This window comes from Alosa alosa, chromosome 7 (genome assembly GCF_017589495.1).
Source record: "Alosa alosa isolate M-15738 ecotype Scorff River chromosome 7, AALO_Geno_1.1, whole genome shotgun sequence".
Classification (NCBI taxonomy): Eukaryota; Metazoa; Chordata; class Actinopteri; order Clupeiformes; family Clupeidae; genus Alosa; species Alosa alosa.
The window spans coordinates 5,893,067-5,919,951 of record NC_063195.1 but is presented as its reverse complement, the minus strand read 5'-3'; the positions used below and the strand labels follow the sequence as shown (position 1 = coordinate 5,919,951).

General features: G+C 44.9%; 1 protein-coding gene across 5 annotated transcripts in view; it reads right to left on the bottom strand.

Moving 5' to 3' along the window:
* LOC125297401 (zinc finger protein 664-like) overlaps positions 1–26,885 on the bottom strand; it is a 38,497-nt gene that overhangs the window by 8,062 nt on the left and 3,550 nt on the right. Inside the window, exons 1-2 of one of the 5 annotated variants that reach the window (XM_048247766.1) lie at positions 2,001–2,241; positions 1,524–1,862 (exon numbers count right to left, since the gene is read on the bottom strand). The exons of 1 other annotated variant lie outside the window; for it this stretch is intronic. In XM_048247766.1, the coding sequence (XP_048103723.1) occupies positions 1,524–1,815 (292 nt within the window). In that variant the 5' untranslated portion in view covers positions 1,816–1,862; positions 2,001–2,241. Of the gene's footprint in view, positions 1–1,523; positions 2,242–19,091; positions 21,108–26,885 lie in introns of those variants that run through there. 3 more of the 5 variants (XM_048247765.1, XM_048247768.1, XM_048247769.1) reach the window with 3 other exon arrangements.

Genomic DNA, 26,885 nt, shown 5'->3' with positions numbered 1-26,885 from the left:
GTTCTATATAGTTCTTGTATATAGTTATTGTGCATTTGTGTACGTGTGCATGCTGGATATGGTTATTTTGCATATTGTATATAGTTATTGTGCATTTGTGAACGTGTGCATGCTGGATATGGTTATTTTGCATATTGTATATAGTTATTGTGCATTTGTGTATGTGTGCATACTGGATATAATTATTTTGCATGTTGTATATAGTTCTTGTGGGTTTGTGTGTGCATGCTGTTATATAGTTATTACCGCCGCCAAGGAGGTTATGTTTTCATCAGGGTTTGTTTGTCTGTTTGTTTGTTTGTCTGTTCATCTGTTTGTTCGCAAGATAACTCAAAAAGTTTGGGAGTGATCCGGATCACCGCCTGGATCCAGGAGGCGGTTATGTTTTTAAACTTGGAGGTCTGCACTCGGAGGGCTTTTCTAGTTTTGCATGGCACACTTCATTTCTTAATCTGTCTGTCCATAGGTCAACACTGCCTCCTTACCAAGTTTCTTAAAGGTTTTCACCAACTCACCCAACCAAGTACACGTGTTTACCTTGGAAAAACAATTTTGAGCCTGGCTTTATCACACTATCTGCTTTTGTGTGTATGCAAATTAGAGCATTTTTAATGAGATAGGGCCTCATTTGCATATGTAAACATTAAATTATAAAAAACATGCAATACATTTTTTTCTCATCTTAACATAAGTAATCAACTCAGAAAGTTTTTTGGTGATATCTATTATTATTTTTTTTTACCCTATTCACCTGTACTGCCTCGCCTTAATTGCCTATTTATGCTAATTATGCAAATTGCCCAAAGTGCAACTTTAGGCAACCAAGTTGAATTCCACCCACTAGGCCTATAGATGACATTTCTGCAATAAAACTTTAGGGTACTCAACATTTCTGGGTTTACTATTGGGCCTATGGGGATCACGACTAGACTAATAGTCCATAGTCCCAATCTAGCTTAGTCTGTAGGCCTAACGGTTGATTATTAACTGGGGTGACATTAAATTATGAATATGAAAACTGACATTTTTTTATGGTCTTGGTCTCAACTCGGTCTCGACTCCTAAAGGACTCGGTCTCGACTCAGACTTGCTTCCTCAAAGACTCGGTCTTGACTCGGACTCGACTGTATTTGAAAACCAACAGACTCGGTCTCGACCCTTCAAAGACTCGGTCTTGACTCGGACTCGGCATAGACGGTCTCGTCCCCATCACTAAGCTACTGTATATATTTTTAATATTCCTGATTCCTGATATCCCAGTGGTGGACATGTGCGATCACATCTGGCCCTCTCACAGCGACAAGAAAGTTGTGGCCCTCTATCATCAAAGCTGCCCATCCCTGGCCTAGACAGATTTTTTGACAGATATGCCAAATGTAAGATTTGTGTGTGTGTGTGTGTGTAGGCCTTTTTTTGTTGTTCAATGACCATATCAGTACAAAAACTAACATGAAAAAGTCTGTAATATGACCAGTTTAAGATCTATGTGTGTTTTCTAAGGAGTATCTGAAAGGACTTCTTACCTCCCAATACATAATCGAGCTCTTCTTCCTCCTCTTCTTTCTTCACTTTAACCTCCGCTGTTGTCTGTTGTGTTTCAGTGCAAGTGGAGACGTCTTCGACGTCTTTCTCAATAATGTCCGTTTCAGTTTTACAGTGTGGCTCTACAAATGGCTTCTCTTCATCATGTTGAAACGCAGTCATATGACCATAGTCTTCCTCTTTTATATCTTCTTCTTTGACTATCACTCTCAGCAGGTCATCCTGCGTGTCAGTAACGTTGCCGCCAGAACTATACGAAAGTCCGTGATCCATGTTCGCAACGCACCAAAGATGATCCCATCCAAAGTTTTCTATTCAGCCTATAGTCAGAGCAACACAGAAACAATAGCCTTTCAAGATCGGTTCTCTTTTTTGAAGAAAATTCATCAAAACAACATGAACTGTTGCATGATAAATTGCCAAATGGCGTGTGCATCACATAGGCTAACTATCGTTACCGTTAATGTTCGAGTGTAGCCTCTGGTAGCCACTTAACTAGCCTTGATCAAGAAATCGACCACTGTAATTGTGTCTTCACGTAACCTACCTCCTCAAGTAAGATCAGTTAAGCGGCTTTGTTTAGGTCTCACAAAACGAAAACAAGTGTTGATCCCCGCAGAGTTTACTCTTGAACACTCCCGGGAACTCGGAATTCCTCGTGGTTGGCAAACCGACACACACGCGCATTACTGCCACCGCTTGGAATGGAGTTTCACACTTCAGCGTTTCACTGGACCCAGAGCGGTAGAAAAACAAGAGTGGCGACACTCCCATAGACTTCCATAGGAAACAATGCGGCGCTTTTTCCAGGCTACTTTGGCGTTATGCAGAGCTCAAAAGTTCCTAACTTTGACATTCACGGCTTTAGCCCGTGTCAGTGGTAAGTAGACGAAGGTACGACGTTTTTTCAATTGGCATATGGGTGGTTGACATGACATGGCCTTTTTTTGGTCCAGTGTGTCAAAGATAGGTAAATTATTAAAAAATATGTCAACTATGGTGATATTGTTCAGAAAATGCTGTTTTATATGCACATACAGAGCATTCATGGGATTAATCTTCCATTTTTTCACAATTTACAGCCAAACCAGAAAAAGCTCATATGGCGTGACTGTCCCAGGCACATTTCACAAATTTTGATTTCGAATAAAAACAAGAAAATGAATTCATTTTCTGTTTATTCAATCATGTATTGATAACCCAGATGCCTACTTGTGAGTCTGCTTGACTAAAAGTTCAAGCATAATATTGTGAAGCCACCCTTAACTAAAACACTTTGTCCCAGAAATGGATATCATATGGTGTGACGCCATATTAGTTTTTTTAAACTAGCAATTGTTTGTAGGGGTCCTCCTTCTTTCAGGAGGAAGAACAACACCTCAGAAGGACACTGAAAGTTACAAGGTGAGTTATTTATCTTCATGTTTTCAAAAAAATCAAGTATATCCGGCACTCCTGCTTCAGTTCCCTTTTGCACTGTCTTTTGGTGTGACGCATTTTACACAAAAATGCCCAAATAAAATTACTTTTAAGTCAATATTACCTTTAAAACTATATTGTCATATTGCAGTTAGCATGGTTTTAGGATGTTAGCATAAAAGCACATTGCTTAATGTCATGCTAAGTACAGTACATGAAACCTCATATGGTGTGACCCCATATTATATAGTGTGACCGGGTTTTCTTGTCACACCATATGATTTATTTGTCACACTATGATAAAAACTGCATTTGCCTACATAAATAATGTTTTTTCATACATATGTTAAACTCATAATTAAGTGTAATATATATTTTGACATATTTAACATGATTTAACATTTATTATTTAAGATGTGCAACTATTGCATGTATTGTGAATCACACATACATAAAACACAGAACTCACCCACACACACACACTCACTCACTTTACAGCCTTGGATACAAAAATACATGTTTGACATTCTAAATATCAATAGTAGTCTGAGAAAATAAATTCTGGTGTTAAAGAAAACAGTAATATTAATGTTGTCTTTAGCACTATAAGTAATTGCAACAATTTCATCTGATTATAATGCAGGAAAAGTTTTCAGTTCATTTGCCAGACTCATGTCCAAAAGCTACGCAAGACAGAATAGATAAAGACAAACAAAACAAGCAGACAAACAAACAAACAAACAAACCAGAAGAAAAACAAATACAACAATTAAAATACAGACATTTCAGCCAATGCAGACTGGGTGTGGAGCAGCCGACGCACCTGGAGCAGCCGACGCACCTGGAGCAGCCAATGCACCTGGAGCAGCCAACGCACCTGGAGCAGCCAACGCACCTGGAGCAGCCAACGCACCTGGGCAGCCAACGCACCAGGAGCAGCCAACGCCCCTGGACCAGCCAATGCACCAGAAGCAGCCAACGACCTGGACCAGCCAATGCACCAGGAGCAGCCAACGCACCTGGACCAGCCAATGCACCTGGAGCAGCCAATGCAGACTGGGTGTGGAGCAGCCGACGCACCTGGAGCAGCCGACGCACCTGGAGCAGCCAATGCACCTGGAGCAGCCAATGCACCTGGAGCAGCCGGCCGCACCTGGAGCAGCCAATGCACCTGGGCAGCCAATGCACCTGGAGCAGCCAATGCAGACTGGGTGTGGAGCAGCCGACGGCCTGGAGCTGGAACAACCCGACCTGGAGCAGCCGGCGCACCTGGAGCAGCTAATGCACCTGGAGCAGCCAATGCAGACTGGGTGTGGAGCAGCCGACGCACCTGGAGCAGCCGACGCACCTGGAGCAGCTAATGCACCTGGAGCAGCCAATGCACCTGGAGCAGCCAATGCAGACTGGGTGTGGAGCAGCCGGCGCACCTGGAGCAGCCGGCAGCACCTGGAGCAGCCGGCGCACCTGGAGCAGCCAATGCACCTGGAGCAGCCAATGCAGACTGGGTGTGTACCTGGAGCAGCCAATGCAGACTGGGTGTGTACCAGCCAGCAGCCGACGCACCTGGAGCAGCCAATGCACCTGGAGCAGCCAATGCACCTGGAGCAGCCAATGCAGACTGGGTGTGGAGCAGCCGACGCACCTGGAGCAGCCGACGCACCTGGAGCAGCTAATGCACCTGGAGCAGCCAATGCACCTGGAGCAGCCGACGCACCTGGAGCAGCCGACGCACCTGGAGCAGCCGACGCACCTGGAGCAGCCGACGCACCTGGAGCAGCCAATGCACCTGGAGCAGCCAATGCACCTGGAGCAGCCAATGAAGACTGGGTGTGTACCTGGAGCAGCCAATGCACTCTCAGACTGGGTGTGTACCAGCCAATGCACCTGGAGCAGCCGACGCACCTGGGCAGCCGACGCGCACCTGGAGCAGCCGACGCACCTGGAGCAGCCTATGCACCTGGACCAGCCAATGCACCAGGAGCAGCCAACGCACCTGGAGCAGCCAACGCACCTGGAGCAGCCAATGCACCTGGAGCAGCCAACGCACCTGGAGCAGCCAACGCACCTGGAGCAGCCAACGCACCTGGAGCAGCCAATGCACCTGGAGCAGCCAACGCACCAGGAGCAGCCAACGCACCTGGACCAGCCAATGCACCAGGAGCAGCCAACGCACCTGGACCAGCCAATGCACCTGGAGCAGCCAATGCAGACTGGGTGTGGAGCAGCCGACGCACCTGGAGCAGCCAATGCACCTGGAGCAGCCAATGCACCTGGAGCAGCCAATGCACCTGGAGCAGCCAATGCAGACTGGGTGTGGAGCAGCCGACGCACCTGGAGCAGCCGACGCACCTGGAGCAGCTAATGCACCTGGAGCAGCCAATGCAGACTGGGTGTGGAGCAGCCAATGCACCTGGAGCAGCCAATGCAGACTGGGTGTGGAGCAGCCGACGCACCTGGAGCAGCCGACGCACCTGGAGCAGCCGACGCACCTGGAGCAGCCGACGCACCTGAAGCAGCCGACGACCTTGAGCAGCCGGCGCACCTGGAGCAGCCAATGCAGACTGGGTGTGTACCTGGGCAGCCAATGCAGACTGGGTGTGTACCAGCCAGCAAGCCGACGCACCTGGAGCAGCCAATGTACCTGGAGCAGCCAATGTACCTGGAGCAGCCAATGCACCTGGAGCAGCCAATGCACCTGGAGCAGCCAATGCAGACTGGGTGTGGAGCAGCCGACGCACCTGGAGCAACCGACGCACCTGGAGCAGCTAATGCACCTGGGGCAGCCGACACCTGGAGCAGCCGGGCACCTGGAGCAGCCAATGCACCTGGAGCAGCCAATGCAGACTGGGTGTGTACCTGGAGCAGCCAATGCACTCTCAGACTGGGTGTGTACCAGCCAATGCACCTGGAGCAGCCCGGCGACACCTGGAGCAGCCAATGCACCTGGAGCAGCCAATGCACCTGGAGCAGCCAATGCAGACTGGGTGTGTACCTGGAGCAGCCAATGCACTCTCAGACTGGGTGTGTACCAGCCAATGCACCTGGAGCAGCCGACGCACCTGGAGCAGCCGACGCACCTGGAGCAGCCGACGCACCTGGAGCAGCCGACGCACCTGGAGCAGCCAATGCAGACTGGGTGTGTACCTGAAGCAGACAATGCAGACTGGGTGTGTACCAGCAAGCAGCCCGGCGCACCTGGAGCAGCCAATGTACCTGGAGCAGCCAATGCACCTGGAGCAGCCAATGCACCTGGAGCAGCCAATGCACCTGGAGCAGCCAATGCAGACTGGGTGTGTACCAGCCAGCAACCCGGCGCACCTGGGCAGCCAATGTACCTGGAGCAGCCAATGCACCTGGAGCAGCCGGCGTACCTGGAGCAGCCGACGACCTGGAGCAGCCGACGCACCTGAGCAGCCAATGCAGACTGGGTGTGTACCTGGAGCAGCCAATGCAGACTGGGTGTGTACCAGCCAGCAGCCGACGCACCTGGAGCAGCCAATGCACCTGGAGCAGCCAATGCACCTGGAGCAGCCAATACACCTGGAGCAGCCGGCGCACCTGGGCAGCCGGCGCGACCTGGAGCAACCCGGCGCACCTGGAGCAGCCAATGCAGACTGGGTGTGTACCTGGAGCAGCCAATGCAGACTGGGTGTGTACCAGCCAGCAGCCGGGCAACGCACCTGGAGCAGCCAATGCACCTGGAGCAGCCAATGCACCTGGAGCAGCCGACGCACCTGGAGCAGCCGACGCACCTGGAGCAGCCGACGCACCTGGAGCAGCCAATGCAGACTGGGTGTGTACCTGGAGCAGCCAATGCAGACTGGGTGTGTACCAGCCAGCAGCCGACGCACCTGGAGCAGCCAATGTACCTGGAGCAGCCAATGCACCTGGAGCAGCCAATGCACCTGGAGCAGCCAATGCAGACTGGGTGTGTACCAGCCAGCAGCCGACGCACCTGGAGCAGCCGATGTACCTGGAGCAGCCGATGCACCTGGAGCAGCCGATGCACCTGGAGCAGCCGATGCACCTGGAGCAGCCAATGCACTCTCAGACTGGGTGTGTACCTGGAGCAGCCGATGCACCTGGAGCAGCCGATGCACCTGGAGCAGCCGATGTACCTGGAGCAGCCGATGCACCTGGAGCAGCCAATGCACCTGGAGCAGCCAATGCACTCTCAGACTGGGTGTGTACCTGGAGCAGCCAATGTACCTGGAGCAGCCAATGCACTCTCAGACTGGGTGTGTACCAGCCAATGCACTCTCAGACTGGGTGTGTACCTGGAGCAGCCAATGCACCTGGAGCAGCCAATGCACCTGGAGCAGCCAATGTACCTGGAGCAGCCAATGCACTCTCAGACTGGGTGTGTACCTGGAGCAGCCAATGCACCTGGAGCAGCCAACGCACCTGGAGCAGCCAACGCACCTGGAGCAGCCAACGTACCTGGACCAGCCAATGCACCTGGAGCAGCCAATGTACCTGGAGCAGCCAATGCACTCTCAGACTGGGTGTGTACCTGGAGCAGCCAACGCACCTGGAGCAGCCAATGCACCTGGGCAGCCAACCCACCTGGAGCAGCCAATGCACTCTCAGACTGGGTGTGCACCTGGAGCAGCCAATGCACTATCAGACTGGGTGTGTACCTGGAGCAGCCAATGCACCTGAGCAGCCAATGTACCTGGAGCAGCCAATGCACTCTCTCAGACTGGGTGTGTACCTGGAGCAGCCAATGCACTCTCAGACTGGGTGTGTACCTGGAGCAGCCAATGCACCTGGAGCAGCCAATGCACCTGGAGCAGCCAATGCACTCTCAGACTGGGTGTGCACCTGGAGCAGCCAATGCACTCTCAGACTGGGTGTGCACCTGGAGCAGCCAATGCACTCTCAGACTGGGTGTGTACCTGGAGCAGCCAATGCACTCTCAGACTGGGTGTGCACCTGGAGCAGCCAATGCACTCTCAGACTGGGTGTGCACCTGGAGCAGCCAATGCACTCTCAGACTGGGTGTGTACCTGGAGCAGCCAATGCACTCTCTCAGACTGGGTGTGTACCTGGAGCAGCCAATGTACCTTGATTAGCCAATGCACTCTCAGACTGGGTGTGTACCTGGAGCAGCCAATGTACCTGGAGCAGCCAATGCACTCTCAGACTGGGTGTGTACCTGGAGCAGCCAATGTACCTGGAGCAGCCAATGCACTCTCAGACTGGGTGTGTACCTGGAGCAGCCAATGCACTCTCAGACTGGGTGTGTACCTGGAGCAGCCAATGCACTCTCAGACTGGGTGTGTACCTGGAGCAGCCAATGCACCTGGAGCAGCCAATGCACCTGGAGCAGCCAATGTACCTGGAGCAGCCAATGCACTCTCAGACTGGGTGTGTACCTGGAGCAGCCAATGCACCTGGAGCAGCCAACGCACCTGGAGCAGCCAACGCACCTGGAGCAGCCAACGCACCTGGAGCAGCCAATGTACCTGGACCAGCCAATGCACCTGGAGCAGCCAACGCACCTGGAGCAGCCAATGCACTCTCAGACTGGGTGTGCACCTGGAGCAGCCAATGCACTCTCAGACTGGGTGTGTACCTGGAGCAGCCAATGTACCTGGAGCAGCCAATGTACCTGGAGCAGCCAATGCACTCTCAGACTGGGTGTGTGTACCTGGAGCAGCCAATGCACTCTCAGACTGGGTGTGTACCTGGAGCAGCCAATGCACCTGGAGCAGCCAATGTACCTGGAGCAGCCAATGCACTCTCAGACTGGGTGTGTACCTGGAGCAGCCAATGCACTCTCAGACTGGGTGTGTACCTGGAGCAGCCAATGCACTCTCAGACTGGGTGTGTACCTGGAGCAGCCAATGCACTCTCAGACTGGGTGTGTACCTGGAGCAGCCAATGCACTCTCAGACTGGGTGTGCACCTGGAGCAGCCAATGCACTCTCAGACTGGGTGTGCACCTGGAGCAGCCAATGCACTCTCAGACTGGGTGTGCACCTGGAGCAGCCAATGCACTCTCAGACTGGGTGTGTGTGCCTGGAGCAGCCAATGCACTCTCCCAGACTGGGTGTGTACCTGGAGCAGCCAATGCACTCTCAGACTGGGTGTGCACCTGGGCAGCCAACGCACCTGGAGCAGCCAGCGCCTGGAGCAGCCAACGCACTCAGACTGGGTGTGTACCTGGAGCAGCCAATGCACTCTCAGACTGGGTGTGTACCTGGAGCAGCCAATGTACCTGGAGCAGCCAATGCACCTGGAGCAGCCAATGTACCTGGAGCAGCCAATGCACTCTCAGACTGGGTGTGTACCTGGAGCAGCCAATGCACTCTCAGACTGGGTGTGTACCTGGAGCAGCCAATGCACTCTCAGACTGGGTGTGTACCTGGAGCAGCCAATGCACTCTCAGACTGGGTGTGTACCTGGAGCAGCCAATGTACCTGGAGCAGCCAATGCACTCTCAGACTGGGTGTGTACCTGGAGCAGCCAATGCACTCTCAGACTGGGTGTGTACCTGGAGCAGCCAATGCACTCTCAGACTGGGTGTGTACCTGGAGCAGCCAATGCACCTGGAGCAGCCAATGTACCTGGAGCAGCCAATGCACTCTCAGACTGGGTTTGTACCTGGAGCAGCCAATGCACTCTCAGACTGGGTGTGCACCTGGAGCAGCCAATGCACTCTCAGACTGGGTGTGTACCTGGAGCAGCCAATGCACTCTCAGACTGGGTGTGCACCTGGAGCAGCCAATGCACTCTCAGACTGGGTGTGCACCTGGAGCAGCCAACGCACCTGGAGCAGCCAATGCACTCTCAGACTGGGTGTGCACCTGGAGCAGCCAACGCACCTGGAGCAGCCAACGCACCTGGAGCAGCCAACGCACTCTCAGACTGGGTGTGTACCTGGAACAGCCAACGCACCTGGAGCAGCCAACGCCCTGGAGCAGCCAATGCACCTGGAGCAGCCAATGTACCTGGAGCAGCCAATGCACTCTCAGACTGGGTGTGTACCTGGAGCAGCCAATGTACCTGGAGCAGCCAATGCACTCTCAGACTGGGTGTGTACCTGGAGCAGCCAATGCACCTGGAGCAGCCAATGTACCTGGAGCAGCCAATGCACTCTCAGACTGGGTGTGCACCTGGAGCAGCCAATGCACTCTCAGACTGGGTGTGTACCTGGGCAGCCAATGCACTCTCAGACTGGGTGTGTACCTGGAGCAGCCAATGCACCTGGAGCAGCCAACGCACCTGGAGCAGCCAACGCACCTGGAGCAGCCAATGTACCTGGAGCAGCCAATGCACTCTCAGACTGGGTGTGTACCTGGAGCAGCCAATGCACTCTCAGACTGGGTGTGTACCTGGAGCAGCCAATGCACTCTCAGACTGGGTGTGTACCTGGAGCAGCCAATGCACCTGGAGCAGCCAATGCACTCTCAGACTGGGTGTGCACCTGGAGCAGCCAATGCACTCTCAGACTGGGTGTGTACCTGGAGCAGCCAATGCACTCTCATACTGGGTGTGTACCTGGAGCAGCCAATGCACTCTCAGACTGGGTGTGCACCTGGAGCAGCCAATGCACTCTCAGACTGGGTGTGTACCTGGAGCAGCCAATGCACTCTCAGTCTGGGTGTGTACCTGGAGCAGCCAATGCACTCTCAGACTGGGTGTGTGTACCTGGAGCAGCCAATGTACCTGAGCAGCCAATGCACTCTCAGACTGGGTGTGTACCTGGAGCAGCCAATGTACCTGGAGCAGCCAATGCACTCTCAGACTGGGTGTGTACCTGGAGCAGCCAATGCACTCTCAGACTGGGTGTGTACCTGGAGCAGCCAATGCACTCTCAGACTGGCTCTCAGACTGGGTGTGTACCTGGAGCAGCCAATGCACTCTCAGACTGGGTGTGTACCTGGAGCAGCCAATGTACCTGGAGCAGCCAATGCACTCTCAGACTGGGTGTGTACCTGGAGCAGCCAATGTACCTGGAGCAGCCAATGCACTCTCAGACTGGGTGTGTACCTGGAGCAGCCAATGCACTCTCAGACTGGATGTGTACCTGGAGCAGCCAATGCACTCTCAGACTGGGTGTGTACCTGGAGCAGCTCACAGAGGGATTTGAGAGTGCCACCATGATACTGTTGGTGGACTCATCCAGACGTTGCATGAACTTAAACATCAAATTTCTTAAAAGTGCTTTCAGTGTGCTTACTCCTGCAGATACAAACATCTGACTAGCACTCCCTCCTCTGGGAACCTTGAGTAAAATTTGCATTGCATCATTGTAGGCAACTTGTAACTTCTGCATGCTGGGTTCAATTAGTCTTTTAACAGATATAAAGAGAATAAACTCAAAAGGGAACTACAAACATTCAGATTGAAGCCCACCATTGAGAAGAGAAAAACTCAGGGAACCCAAGAGCTATACAATATTTGGTGGCATTCTGTTGTACATAGTTGTGATTTCTGAAAGTGAACCTTTACATGATACCTGTCTTAAACTGTCTTTTGTTGCTTGTGAAATACATATAATACAAATTTTTGTATTAACAGATTGTTATGTGGTGTTATTTATCATATGGCGTGACACCATATCATTTGGTGTGACATCAAGAAATTATTAAAATAAAAAGGCTTTTGGGGTCTAAATCATACAAATCTCAATGGAACAGATAGAAAATAGGGTCAGCAAAAGTCACAAGCATTTTCTTTCTTTTATATCAAGGTATGTCAAAATGAATATGACGTTTATTGAATGATTGAGGACATATGCCTTTCTCTGTGTATTGATGAAGAAATATACTGTAAAATGTAATAAATTTGCACAAGGAAATGCTAGATCTTGATGAAGTAATGATAGAAGATTATAATACATTGCTCACATTAAAAACAAAATACCCCATTATAATTTTACACACAATAACTTTCATGTCACACCATATGACCATTTTAGTCACTACCACAACTAATTAGTGAATAAATATGAATTTCAACACAAAATCTAAAAGACCATACATATTTTTTGGGAATGGAAGGGCCAGTACAACAGGACTAAGTGATTTCCATGCCTAATATCTGAATTTTTTTCAAAAACTTTTTTTCGGCCTAAAACGTCAACCACCCATATGCATTTCCTATACCAACTGCACTAGTGGATACTGGTATTGTTCTTTGAGGTTTATGTGCTGCTTGTTTAACTGATAGTTATAGCTTAAATTTTGACTGAAATTTCAAAGCTAAAAGTTAGCCTGCAAACCTTGATGTGGAGAGAGGCTAGCTTAAAGATAATGTTCCTATGTCAATAATGAATTTCAGACAAAACACATTTGGTTAGCCTATTGTAGTAGGGCAACTGATAGGTTGGTTGTCAACAGATTTTTATAATGCTAGAACTATATATTTCAAACTTGATTGCATTAGCTTACGTTAGCTAGTCAGCTCATTCACATACAGTGTAAAAGATATAGGCTATGCTATGAGGGGGAACACAAACTTTATCTTGATAATACATTTCATTCAGCATGGTAACTCATGGTATTCAAATGTGCTGGTTATCAATGGGTTTGTGATTAACACTTTTCAGGTGAAAAATGGAGCAAATGAATGTGATTATTGTCTTTAAACCTGATATAGATTAGCTTGCTAGATGGCGAGTGTTATGGCGTTATGAACTGAACCATGGGCTGAAGTAGGCTAGTGTCCACGACTCGTGAACGAGGGGATTTCAGTTATGAATTTCAGGGGAAGCAGTAGGAGCAAAACCTAGACTATTATAAGTTATTGTTGTTGTTACTGGTGCGTGGCTCTTCCCTTTGCGAAGCCCAGTCCCAGTGCCACCATCACTGTAACAAACGGGACAGTGCAGTGGCACAAGCGGTAGGCGAGTGTGGCACGAGCGTGGACAGTGGCGTCTGTATAGTAGCCTACAGTAGGAGTTTTTGCTCCAACTGATAATCGATTTCAGGTTTCAGTTCATTTAGTTTTCAGTAATTTTACATTTCGTGTTGGTGTTCTTGGTGTAATAATTTTGATTGCTTTGTCTGCCAAGTAATTTGTCAAATACATAGCGAAGTTTGCATGGAAGAGACTGACGTGACAAGAGGCCATTGCCTTTCATTAGGTCAGTGATCTTTGTAAGTAGGACAAATGTCTTTCTTTGGATAACTGAAAAGTGTAGTCAGGTTAATAGGGCATAGGTCACTGTGAAAGTAATCCCCAACAAAATTATTCTTCATGTTGTTATTGTTATAGTTTTTGTGTGGACTTGTGGCACCCCCAGCCTTGCAAATGGTTGGCTGTGTATGGGTAGCCTATGTAAAACTCTTGCTGGAGATGGCCTCTTGCTTAGGTTTCTGCTAATTACTTAATGTGTTTTCCCAAGTATACACTGAGGGCCAGATGTACTAACGCTTTTGCGCCCATTTCAGGCGTATTTGTTTCGCAATGTGCGTGTAAAATCATTGCGAGGTATGTACAAACAGGCCGCAATGATGTAAAAGCGCAAACTGCCTGTCGCGGGAGCTGAAAGTGGCAGATTGCGATTGTTATGTCATGCATATGCATTCATGGGAGGATCCAGGGGAAAGTGGGAGTAAAAATATGGGAGGGGAAGAGTAAAGAGCGCCTAGTTATGTATTCCGCGGTATGTAGCCTACAAAGACTGCTCCTGAAAGCGCACGTCTATTCTGCGCCTAAATACTTCCGCCTTGTAAAAACAGGTGTTAATCCACATTGCAGTTCAATGCGTCAATAAGAGAACCTTTCAAAGACAACAGAATCGCTATTTAGAACACCAGTTTTTGTGGTGAAAGTATTTGTACTACCAAAAGCAACCTTAATTTTCGTTGGCCTTTCGCATGTCTTACTCTCTGATAATGCTCTAAACTGGTTTCAAACCTACATTACTGGCAGAGATTTTTATATCAGTCTAGGAGATCATGTATCTGAAAAACATGACTTGCCTTTTGGTGTGGCCCAGGGGAGCTGTCTTGGTCCCCTGCTATTTTCTCTATATATGCTTCCATTGGGAAACGTCATAAGTCAGCATAATGTAAACTTCCACAGCTACGCAGATGATACCCAGTTGTATCTTTCTGTGGAGCCAACTAACCCAGATGGCCTTTGCTCCCTCACTGCATGCCTAACCTCCATTAATCAGTGGATGAGCAAAAACTTTTTGAAACTAAATGATGACAAAACAGAGGTACTTCTGGTTGGACCAAAACTAAAGCGAGATATTATTCTTAGTAATCTGGGGAACTTGGCACACCAGGTCAAACCAAAAGTAACAAGCCTCGGTGTCATCTTAGATACAGAGTTAAGTTTTAAGCCCCATATCAGTAAAGTTACTCAGACAGCCTATTTCCACTTGAGAAACATTGCCAAAGTGCGGCCCTTTTTAACTCAACAAGATGCAGAAAAACTAATTCACGCCTTTATCACTAGCAGGTTAGACTACTGCAATGCACTTTTCACTGGTCTTCCCAAAAAACATCTAAAGAAATTGGCACTCATACAGAACTCTGCGGCTAGACTTTTAACTAAGACTAAGAAGAGAGAACACATCACCCCTGTGTTGGCTGAACTGCACTGGCTCCCTATTTCCTATAGAATTGATTTTAAGGTTATGTTAATTACTTACAAAGCTCTGAATGGCATAGCACCTTCATATATCTCTGAGCTTTTAATATCTTATCAACCACAAAGGAAACTTAGATCATCTAATTCTAATCTTTTAATCGTACCCAAAGTGCTCCACAAACAAAGTGGAGAAGCTGCGTTTATCCATTATGCCCCCAAACTATGGAACACCCTGCCTCTGTACATCAAGCAGGCGAGTTCAGTAAATATTTTAAAAAAAAGATCTGAAAACATACCTGTACAGGAAAAGCTTTTAGTTAACTCATCTCATCCTGTAGACTACATTTTCAGATTATTCTACATCTGCTACTATTGGAGGGCGCAGCCAGCCAGAAGCAGATGGGCTCCCCCTATTAAGTCAGGTTCTGCTCAAGGTTTCTTCCTGGAATATGGGAGTTTTTCCTTGCCACAGTTGCCATATGGCGTGCTTGTGGGGGGTAAGAGGGTTAAGACTGCCAGTCTTATGACGTCATTTTCGATATTTTTGATATGTTGCTGAGTATAACATAAACAGCAAAGAAAAGTGATTGATAATGACTGACTGACTATTATTGTGTTACATGCTTCAAATGTAAAGCACTTTGAGCTGCATTCTGTGTATGAAAGGTGCTATACAAATAAAGCTTTATTATTATTATACAAAAAAGCTTTATTATTACTTTCACTTTCACGTCATTCACTTAAACTTTCCTACTTGCTAGATTTGACCAATCTTCCATAGCCTCGTGCACAAGTAGTTTGAGTAGAACTACTGATCTTCATTATCTCCCCTGCTTGTTGACATCTTATCATGTATGGTATTATTTCATGATCGCTAAACGTTTGATTCTTTTTAATGTTGTCATCAGTTAACTTCATTCAACTGCGCTTGTAGGCGCTGCCATTCAGTTGTGGGCGTTCGTAAATTGCGTTTATGGTGGAGAAGGGCAGAGAAAGGAGCAGTTTACACTAAGGATTGAACGATTGATAAATACGACGGAAACTTGGGTGTGTCCATGGCGCTGATAGCGCTACGTTCGCAAATGTACGTACATCTGGCCCTAAGTGTTACCTGCTCTGTTCTCTCCCATTCTCCACTGTGCCTGTTCTGCTTATCCAGGACCAAGGATGCAGAGGACAAGAAGGGTGTGCGATATATGACTGGAATGGTCAGATAAGATAATTTCTTATGTTTGAGGTCCACACAATGGGGCCCTTACCCAAAGGGAGTTGTGTTGATCCAGCATCTTCCACACCTCCCAAATGTGTTGCATCCTCTTTACCATGTCCCTCTTATAGGTGTACAGAGTATATGGAGAGCTATCCATTCCTTCCACATTGTGTCTTTTGTGTAGTTCACAATTGTTGTTCAAACTTTGGAAACTGAAATCTTTTTATTTTTTGGAAACCTAAATGAGTGGCAGACCTCCTTTTTATGTTGCAGTGTCACCATACCTTCCTCCCAGTCTCTTTTGTGTTTGTTCCTGTTCTCGTTTGAAACACACATTGAAAACTTAATAAAAATTCTATTGAAAACATGTATCAGTCATCCTTTTCATGCTGTAGTCTCACCAGCCGGCTGAAATATAAGTTATTATATATAAGTATTTTATTGAAACAATTGATTGCTTATTGAGTTACAAGTGTGAAATTGAAACAGTGGGTGTCTTATCCTGCAGTATTGATCAAACCTTTCACATTTATCATTGGCAGGCAAATGTAGGAATCCAATACAGGCAAATGTAGGAATCCAATAACAGCTTATATGTCCAGCAAGGAAACAAACGTTCAATGTTAGAACTACCAAAGAACATGTTTTAGATCGATGTTGCAGACAATTATACTCGCAATATGTAATTGACACTATAATGTAAGCATGCTAACACGTAATAACACTCGTTTTTGGCTTGTTGTAATGTTTCCCGTTCAATAACGCACTCGCTGCTGTCCATCCCATTGAAATAACACTACACGCAAAGAGCTGTTTGGAACTGTTGAAGCGTACGTGAACCACGTGACCGCGTGTCGGCGACTTCAAAGAATGTCACAACTCTCTCTTTCTATGGTTCTGACTGGACCAAATTACGGTTGGTTACAAATATACATCATGAGCCTAATGATAATAGTAGCCTAGGCTATAAAAAACAAGGTGACCAGGACTGATGACATTAATATCCTAACTCATTACCATTCAGGAGGGACATTTGAAACAAGATAATAGGATTTCAGAAGGTTTGAGAGGCTCGGGGTTCACTCATCAAGACTGGTGCCAGCAATGCGTCCCACATGCTTAGATTGCTTTTTGGCATAGGCCTACACAAAAGCTACATGTATGTTGTTTGATCAGTCAGAGAGCTAGACAGGTTCATTTGTTGAGAACTCAAGACCTGTTTAGAGTTTACCACCACCTCAAAGTACAGGCCACAGTAGGCTTAATACAGGACAAGACAGGGTTATAGTAATTAATTATCATATTTTTTAAGTGTTCATTAATTGTGTTATATTGATTGCGAAGATCTATTGCCCACCAAAATAAGAGCATCTCCACTTTAGCACTAGGTTGAATTGGTGACATTAATCTCAGTGGAACCTACACAAGAGCCTACTACCACACAGCTACCACTTGCGCCCCCTGAAGGCTGACTCTGAATGCCATATCCAGCCAGTTTATTCAGCACTGCAAAAATTAAAACCTAACCAAATATCAAAACATCTATTTGGTATTGATTTTAGTATTATACTGAAACTCTTTATACTAATAAGATTAGTTAGGGGTCATTGTGTCTCCTTTCACCTAAATTCTGAAAATCTTCCCACCTGACCATCTTAGAATTTCCTGGAAAAATTCTAATAAAAAGATACAATTCTTTAGCCTGACGAGCCAGACCCACATTGAAATGTAGGGTCCGGGCCAGGGTTTCCGTTGTCCGGTAATTACCGGACATTGGCCGAAAAAAAAATGAAATGGCCGACAAAATTAAATCTCTCCGGTCAAATTGTCCGATTGAAATTGGCTAATAATCCCGTCCCCCTAACGCAATCTGAATTTGAGAATAAGCCTTAAAATGTAAGCCTAAGCAGTCCGTCCTCTGGCTATGTTTTTAAATGTACAGGCTCTACCGTTTGAAAGCTATTGAACAACACGCATAGCCTATGCTGCATTTCAAATAGGAAGCGCACGCTTAAAACGTCCATGTTAAACAACGAACAAATGAGTGATGCGGTTCAAACATGGCCAGGCCCAGGCAGACTAGCCTTAAAAGTTTTTTCAGAGGCCAGACGCGATGGATGATGATAAATTGGTAACGCCTGAAGCCTCAGATGTTCGGTCAACTCCACCACCACCAGATAAAAAGCAGAAGTGTCGGGCGTATCTGTCAGAATCATGACGTTGGAAGTGGAGTTGCGGCCTCTCCAAGACACTGTCATTCTCCGTGTACACTGGACATGCAACATGTGTTGGCCTATGCTTTCTACGTCTATGATCTGCAGGGTTAGGGCCTCCTCAACGAGGAGATTGCTGGTCCGCGCACGGTATCATTGAAGCGCGGACCGAAAGAAAAAGAAACTAAACATTTCCCAGAATAGGAAACATTTCTTAATTTATTGTTATCAAATAAATTATAGCCTTAGTGGTGTGAGCGCTCATTCTTGTCTTTGCGCATCTGTGCAAGTTAAACAGTGGAACCACTGGAGATAACGTGGGTAGCAGCAACAAACAACGTAGCCTTTTTAAAACAATGAACGAAGCGGACTCTTGCTGTTAATGAACACATAAATACTGCCTAGATCTTGTTAGGCATGTTTACGTAAGTTAGGCTAATAAACATGTTGCATTCTATTCAGCCTGATTATGTCATTCTTTAAGCTACATAGCCTGTCTCCGATAATAGGATATTTGACCGCCATATCATCAAAATGTCCGGAAAACGAAACCTCTGCCGGTCACTTTGACCGGCACCATTTTTTTCTAGCGGAAACTCTGGTCTGGGCACTCACTGGGCAGTCCCTCTGCACGCAATAGAACAGCGCTATGAGTCACATGCGTTTTCCCACCAGCGGAGCTAGTTGGCTAGTTCAAACTTTTGCCAACTTAAAAAAAAGCTTTACTCATGTCACGTCACGCTGTTCGCCAAACATCCATCTTCTTTGTTTTCAAGTAGCAGGGAATTCAAGCCAAACCGTTGCAACTCTGCCATCAATCATTATGTTAAGCCTGCCTAACGTCTCAATACACGATTTGATTGGCCTGATAGAAGTTTGATTTTTCCAGCTCACAAGCCGACGGAGAGTTGCTAGACTAGCCCTGGCAGCAAATGTAATTCGCTAGGGTGCGTCTAGATTACTAGGGAAGTCCCAGATTGGAGCATGGGAAAGGTCTCAGCTACAATTCGGTGATGGAGCTGGTCTCCACACAGCCTCTAGAAATGGGATATAAGTTGTATGTAGGCGATTTCTAGTCAAGTCAACTTTATTTATATAGCCCATTTCATACACAGAGGTCATTCAATGTGCCTTACAAAAGCAAACAGGAATAGCTGTTAAAAGCATAGAAAGGCAATAGTCAAATAATAGTTTAAAGTAAAGAATAATAATAATAATAGAATAATAATAATAAGAAGAAAACATAAAACACAGAAGGCAATAGTACATAAATGCATAAAAGGTCAATAATTTAAAAGTGTTTAAAGTGTTTTAAAGTAATGATAGTAATAAATAATAATAAAAGTAATAATTAAAACATGAAAAACAACTACACAAAGGGGTTTGGAGAATTCTACCCGGGGTACCATCAGATGGCTCAGGGAAGGACCTGAAGGTCTTTGTACAGAGATACAGCTTGATCTGGTTCTAGGCCTCAGTTTGTACAGAGATGCAGCTTGATCTGGTTCTAGGCCTCAGTTTGTACAGAGATACAGCTTGATCTGGTTCTATAGGCCTCAGTTTGTAGAGATACAGCTTGATCTGGTTCTAGGCCTCAGTTTGTACAGAGATACAGCTTGATCTGGTTCTATAGGCCTCAGTTTGTAGAGATACAGCTTGATCTGGTTCTATAGGCGTCAGTTTGTAGAGATACAGCTTGATCTGGTTCTAGGCCTCAGTTGTGTTTCAAAGGCAGAATTAGTAACCTAGAGGGCCAAACTGTGGTCAGTTCCAGACATGCACATTACCGGCTTCCAAAAAAACAATATTCTCCTCTCTGTAATCCTTTGCCAGTACATCATTTGGAAAACAAAAATCTGTTTTTGAAAAATTCTATAGGGTCTCAGCTTTCATTAGAGGTCATGCATTTGATGATATGGCCAAAGTATATGGGAACAGTGTCCATATAAAAATATGACGAGCAATATCGGGCAAAATCTTAAAATAGGGGCCTATGATGGAAGTAGTTCAGGCTGCTGGCATATGGGATGTAAGTTTTGTTGTTTATGGAAAACCTTTTCCACACTGAACACATTTATGAGGCTTCTATCCAGTGTGAGTTCGCAAATGGGTATTAAGATTTGATTTTTGTGAAAAAACTTTTCCACACTGGGCACATTTATGAGGGTTCTCTCCAGTGTGTCTTAACATATGCTTATTAAGATTTGAAATTTGTGAAAAGCCTTTTCCACACTGGACACATTTATGAGGCTTCTCTCCAGTATGTGTAAGCATGTGTTTTTTAAGAGTTGAAATTCGTGAAAAAGCTTTTCCACACTGGGCACATTTATGAGGGTTCTCTCCAGTGTGTATTAACATATGGATTTTAAGATAGGAAATTGTTGAAAAAACTTTCCCGCACTGATCACATTTATGAAGCTTTTCTCGAGTGTGTGTAAACATGTGGGATTTCAGAGATGATGTTTGTGAAAAAGCTCTTCCGCACTGGAAACATTTATGAGGCTTCTCTCCAGTGTGTGTTAACATGTGGCCTTTAAGATGTTGAATTTGTGAAAACCCTTTCCCGCACAGGTCACATACATGAGGCTTCTCTCCAGTGTGTGTTAACATGTGATCTTTAAGATGTTGAAGTTGTGAAAAACCTTTCCCGCACTGCTGACATTTATGAGGCTTCTCTCCAGTGTGTGTTAACATGTGGGATTTCAGAGATGATGTGTGTGAAAAAGCTCTTCCACACTGGACACATTTATGAGGCTTCTCTCCAGTGTGTATTAGCACATGGCCTTTAAGATGTTGAATTTGTGAAAAACGTTTTCCGCACTGGTCACATTTATGAGGCCTCTCTCCAGTGTGTATTAACATATGGGTTTTAAGATGTTCAAATACATAAAAAGCTTTTCCACACTGGTCACATTTATGAGGCCTCACTCCAGTGTGTGTACGCATGTGCCGTCGAAGAGATGAAGATGTCGTAAATATTTTTTTACACTGAGAACACTGATGAGTCTTTGGCTTTTCATTCACACTAACAGAGTGTGTTTGCTGGTGTTTCTTGAGTTTTCTCAAGGCTGTGAAACTCTTACTGCAGACTGTGCAGTGGTGCAGCCTTCCATTGAGTTGCAGGTTGAGTTCATCATTCTGTCCATGGATCTTCTGTTGCGCTGCATCTGGATCGAAAACAGTTTTTAAACAGATGCTTAAGTACAGTGCAAAAGTGTTCACCCTCCTTGATGTTATTTCTAATCTGCTGCATTACAATATATATATATATATATATATATATATATATATATATATATATATATATATATATATATATATATATATATAATAATAATGGAATATGGAATACCCCTGGACCCCAAACCTTTATTTTGACATTAGGTGATGCATGAATAGATATGAATGAAATATTTCATACATAAATATTCAATCACAGAAGTAGGCCTATATTTGTTGAACTTCCAGCCTTGTAAACATGTGATAATTCTTATACGTTTCCATTTTGTTTCTATTTCATGTAGATATGATCTTCTTTTATTAGTTATGCAGTGGCAGAAAACAGCCACGGCTTCTCCCTCTCCCACATACACCGGCACGGTCCTATCCTCTTGCATGTGAATCGGAACAAACTAGATTGTTGAAGCACAAAACTTCGAACTCAAAAGTAGAATCGACGATGCAGCCACACCCCCAATGTCACGTCCAGCATGTACGCCAAGACGCACAGACGTGCACAAACGTACTGCGTTTTCCTCTAATTTTAGGCTTCAGCCAGTTAAAAAAATACACATAAACCGACCAAATCGGCCTAACACTAACTTAGGCCTACTCAACTTAGCAAGTGAAAAGATGAAGTTCCGGGCCAAAATTACTTTAAGGCTTAAAATGCACATTGATAAGTACATATTCCATGAACACTATTCAGAGCGGGACAGAATATTGTGGGAGCAAGCGGTTGCGGGACTGAAAAATCATTTCCACGCGGACCTCTACTTCGGAGAGTGTTAAAACAATCAAATTATCAGTATGTATTTCATTTCACTATGTTCACATCTTTGTTTAATGTTTGTTCTGTTTACAATCTCATAGTTAGATCGGTTTCAAAATAAAAAGCGGTTTCAAAATAAAAGCCCCCCGAAACAGAATAGGAAAAGACCATTAAACCAGTAAATAACATATAAGGAATGCATTAATAGCGATATTAAAGAGATTGAAAATCTAATCGAATCGTGACTTTAAAATCAAAAATTAAAACAAATCAAGGATTTGAAGAATTGTGACACACCTATTAAATATATTTGTGCAATCTTTAAATATGTGTGACTAGATCTGGTTAGGGATCTAAATAAGGGCTAGAGGCTGCCATCCAGAGCATTGGGATCGTAAGCTACAGTCTGGAATTTGAAAACGCAAGTGGTCTTAACATGGTGGTGGCTGCCATTTAACTGTTCCGCAACAATTGAAGGTTCTAAAATTCTATGTTGAATTCAATGAACCCAGATATTCTCTAGAATGTTCATTTTCTCAACATTCCCGTAAGGGTTAACTGTGGCTGCTGCAGGCTTGTGAACAGGCTTGTAATTGCACATCTGCCACATGGCATGGAGGACTGAACATGATGTCAGTGTACACGCGCATCGCTTCTGCTGCAAGGTGGAGGAGGACGTCAGATTAAGCAAGGGATAATGTATAGAATGCCGGTCATTATTACACGGAAAATAATGACCGGTAGAACTTTGGGAAATCCCATTCAAGTCAATGGATCGTTCTACTTGCATTGTGAAGAGCCGTATAATAACTAGAAATATGAAAGCAGCCACCAGTGCATTTTCAATGTGCAACAACAACAGAAGAACATTTTTTAATGAAAAAAATAGATTGCATTTATTGCAGCTTATCTACAATGACATGACATTTCATTCATCTTACAGAAAAAATTAAGGAAGATAGGACGATAATCAAATTCTATACTGCAGAGGAGACCGTAGCTAGGAATTCTAACAAAATCTTTGGTATATAAATGGTATATGGTATATAAATATAAACTTGTTTATAGTGTTTCACAATATCTTAATTTGGGAAAATTGAACCATGTGACTGGTTTTCTCAGAGGGTCACATTTCCATTCCACCATAGCATTTGTGAGAAGCACAGGAATGTGAATTTGCATAATTAAACATTAGCATTATCAGAACCTTTTAAACACTGGGGACATTTATGAGGCTTCTCTCTAGTGAGTGTAAACATGTGCTGTTGAAGAGTTGAGGTTGCTGTAAAAGTTTTCGTGCAGTAAAAAAGAAAAAAGGATTCTAGGGGAAACTAATCTTTTACTTAACTTTTTTTTAAGTATATTTTTTTCGCCTTTTATGCCTTTAATTTACAGGACAGTAGAGAATGACAGGAAGCGAGTGAGAGAGAGAGTCGGGGTTGGATCCGGAAAGGACCACGGGCGGGAATCGAACCCGAGTCGCCAGCGTATGGTGCAGGTGCCCCAGCCAGCCAACTAATCTTTATCTCTCACATGTATTAGCATATGGGTTTTCAGAGTTAAAAGTTGTTCAAATGCTTTTCCATATTATGAACACACATAATTCTTTCTCTCCCCTGTGTGTTTCCAGAGTTGAAAGGTGTTCAAATGTTTCACATTTCACATTGCGAACACACATACTGTAATGCTGCTTTTCTGTGTGTACTGCCAAATGTATTTTAAAGGTGACATAGAATGGTTGAACGGGGTACTTATCCTTGTTCTGTGATGTGACATATAGACAACAACATCTTGGTTGGGTCTGTAATGCCTTAGAAGTAGGGCTGTCACTTTTGTGAAAGAATCCTGTTCGATTTTTGAGACATAAGTGTTCATTGAATTGATTGTAAAATCGATTTTTCATGTCTAAAGACGTTTCCATTTTCAACGCCAAATATAGGCCAATCCACAAAAAAAATAACAGGCATTAGGACGAACGTAAAGAGGGCGATTGTAGACGCAAGCCAGCAATATTTGTGATGATTTATTGGCGTTAAGTTTCGTGCACAATGACAAACAGGAGTGCTACATTCTCTAAAAACAATAAGCCGAGTATACTGCCATTACATCAGTGACAAACATTACTGCAGGCTTCAACGTAGCTGTGTTTACGATTAGAAATGTCAAACAAATTTAAGCCTCATTTAGAACTTCGATTGCCCAGTTTGCATAGCCTACCGCTTTGTTCTTCTCCATAGTTTGATATACCAAAATCCGAAGTATTTCCACATCGAACTCCTCAAGTTATTAGGACCTATCACTAGTCTCTCATGTCACACAGGTTGATCGCGTTTTCCTCCATTTTTGGCAAAACACGAGCTGCACAGCAGCTGATTGAAACAGCTGTTTCGGGTAATTAAAATTGGTGGGAATTTTCTTTTTTTCTTGCTTTTCTTAATGCTTACAGCACTTCGAATTCTTTTATATTCTTATTTGTGAATTTTGTTACATCTATTTTTTTATTTGTTTAATTCGTTTAAAATTAATAGTGTACATATTTGGTTAAAATCGATTCCCTATTTTAGTTTTCGAAACTTGTGTAATCGATTTTCGAACGTAAAGTGAACTTCCTAAAGTGAAAGAAGCTTCCTAAAAACCTCTCTCAGAAAGCCATGATAGGGTGGGGGGTTATTAAATCTGTGGTTTTGCACCTATTTGGCGTCCTTTCGGGCTTAACTGGCAACCTCATTACGAAATGCAAGCACTTGACGCTGATAGGCTGCCTTTGCTGTCACTCAAAAGAATGTAACTTTGCTGGCTTTGGAACACGGACAAACCAACTTCTTACAGCTATGGCCCATTCACAGATTCAGCCATATACCGTTCGAGCATGACGAAAATAGAACCGTTTCAACTAGGCCTATTTGTAATAATATGAGAATCTAAATAGACAGGGGCAGCTCGCTTTAAGGCTGATGCTTAGCCTATATGTTTTGTTTTAAAAGTCGAAACGTGTATGTAGAGTCTTAGGACAAAAGCTGGAATACAAACGTTACAAATGTTTTCCATTACCAATGTCTCGGAGACAGCTAGGTAGGCTACTTTCACGTTTGCACCAGGCGAAACATATTCCAACGTGCCATCGTCTTAATGTGAGCAATGAGCATGGCAACAACTGATTCAGCTAAAGCTTGGCCAAGGGGGTAATCGGGGCATCGAAGATTGATGCCAAGGGTTCTAACCACGCCTTCAATTTTGACGAGTTCGGAGTGACACAAACGAGAAGGGCACTAGCCTACATACACTTGACCATCATTGAACTCTTTCACCCAATAAAAGCTTACTATTGCTACTGTAAGACCTGCAAGGCAATCACTTTAGACTAACCTTCTTAGTATAGGCGTGTTGAAATTAGATTGACCACTGTCCTCTCCTCACTCACCAGGTGCTTATGTGGAAAGTGCTAACACTTTATACAATTCCATACAGATGTACAAATACATCTGTTACCAAAGTTTCAGTATGGCCCATCTTAATGTAGTGGGAAGCCGATTAAAAATGAACAGCATCTCATGCATTTCTTTCAGTAATGAAAAGTTTGCACACCGCTTGCACAGCCTGAAAGGGCATACCTCGGAACTTCGTGAATGCTGCTGCAATCTGCTTTCCGAGGAAATCGAATGGGGGCAGTGAGATACATTTTATGTATCCGATTGCCCCAATTTCTGGCGAACATTTCTAAAAGAGGATTTTTTTTATGGGATTTAAGATTTGAAAACCCTTTTCCACACTGGGCACATTTGAGAGGCTTCTCTCCAGTGTGGTCAAGCATGTGGGAAATAAGTAGTGTGGATGTTGTCAATGCTTTTTCACAACGAGCACATTTCTGTGGGATTTTGCCGCCTGTGTTTTGCTTTTGAGTTAAGGGTTGGGTTGAGTCAAGTGTGAAGCAAGATTAAACATTAGCATTATCAGAGTCTTAAGGTGTGAGATTTGTGAAAAAAACCAGTGTGTATTAGCATATGGGATTTAAGATGTGAAATGAGTGTAAAAACTTTTCCACACTAGGCACATTTATGAGGCTTCTCTCTAGTGCATGTAAACATGTGAGGTCAAAGAGTTGAGGCTGCAGTATGTATTAGCATATGGGATTTAAGTTTTGATGTTCCTGAAAAACCTTTTCCACAGTTGAGTGCAGAGTGAATTAGCATGGTTAAGAATTAGCATTATCAGAGTCTTCAGATGTGGAGGTTTGTGGAAAAACCTTTCCCACACTGGGCACATTTGAGGGTTCTCTCTAGTGTGTAGACTTGAGATATGTATAAAAGCTTTTCCACACTGGGCACATTAATGAGGTTTTTCTCCAGTGTGAGTTCGAATATGGATTTTAAGAGTTGAATTCTGATTAAAAGCTCTTCCACACTGATTACATTTATGAGGCTTCTCTCCAGTGTGAATAAGCATGATTTCTAAGACCTGAATTTGACATAAAAGCTCTTCCACACTGGGCACATTTATAAGGCTTCTCTCCAGTGTGAGTTCACATGTGAGTTTTAAGAGTTGAAATTTGCATGAAAGCTCTTCCACACTGGCTACATTGATGAGGCTTCTCTCCAGTGTGTACCAGTATATGTTTTTTAAGACCTGATTTTGAGATATAAGCTTTTCCACACTGGATACATTTATAAGGCTTCTCTCCAGTGTGAGTTCGCATATGGGTTTTAAGAGTTGAAATTTGCATGAAAGCTCTTCCACACTGGATACATGTATGAGGCTTCTCTCCAGTGTGAGTTAGCAAATGGGTTTTGAGATTTGACATCTGTCTAAAACCTCTTCCACACTGGGCACATTTGTGAGGCTTCTCTCCGGTGTGACTTAGCATATGGGTTTTAAGACCTGAACTTAAGTATAAGTATATATACTTTTTTGATCCCGTGAGGGAAATTTGGTCTCTGCATTTAACCCAATTGGTGAA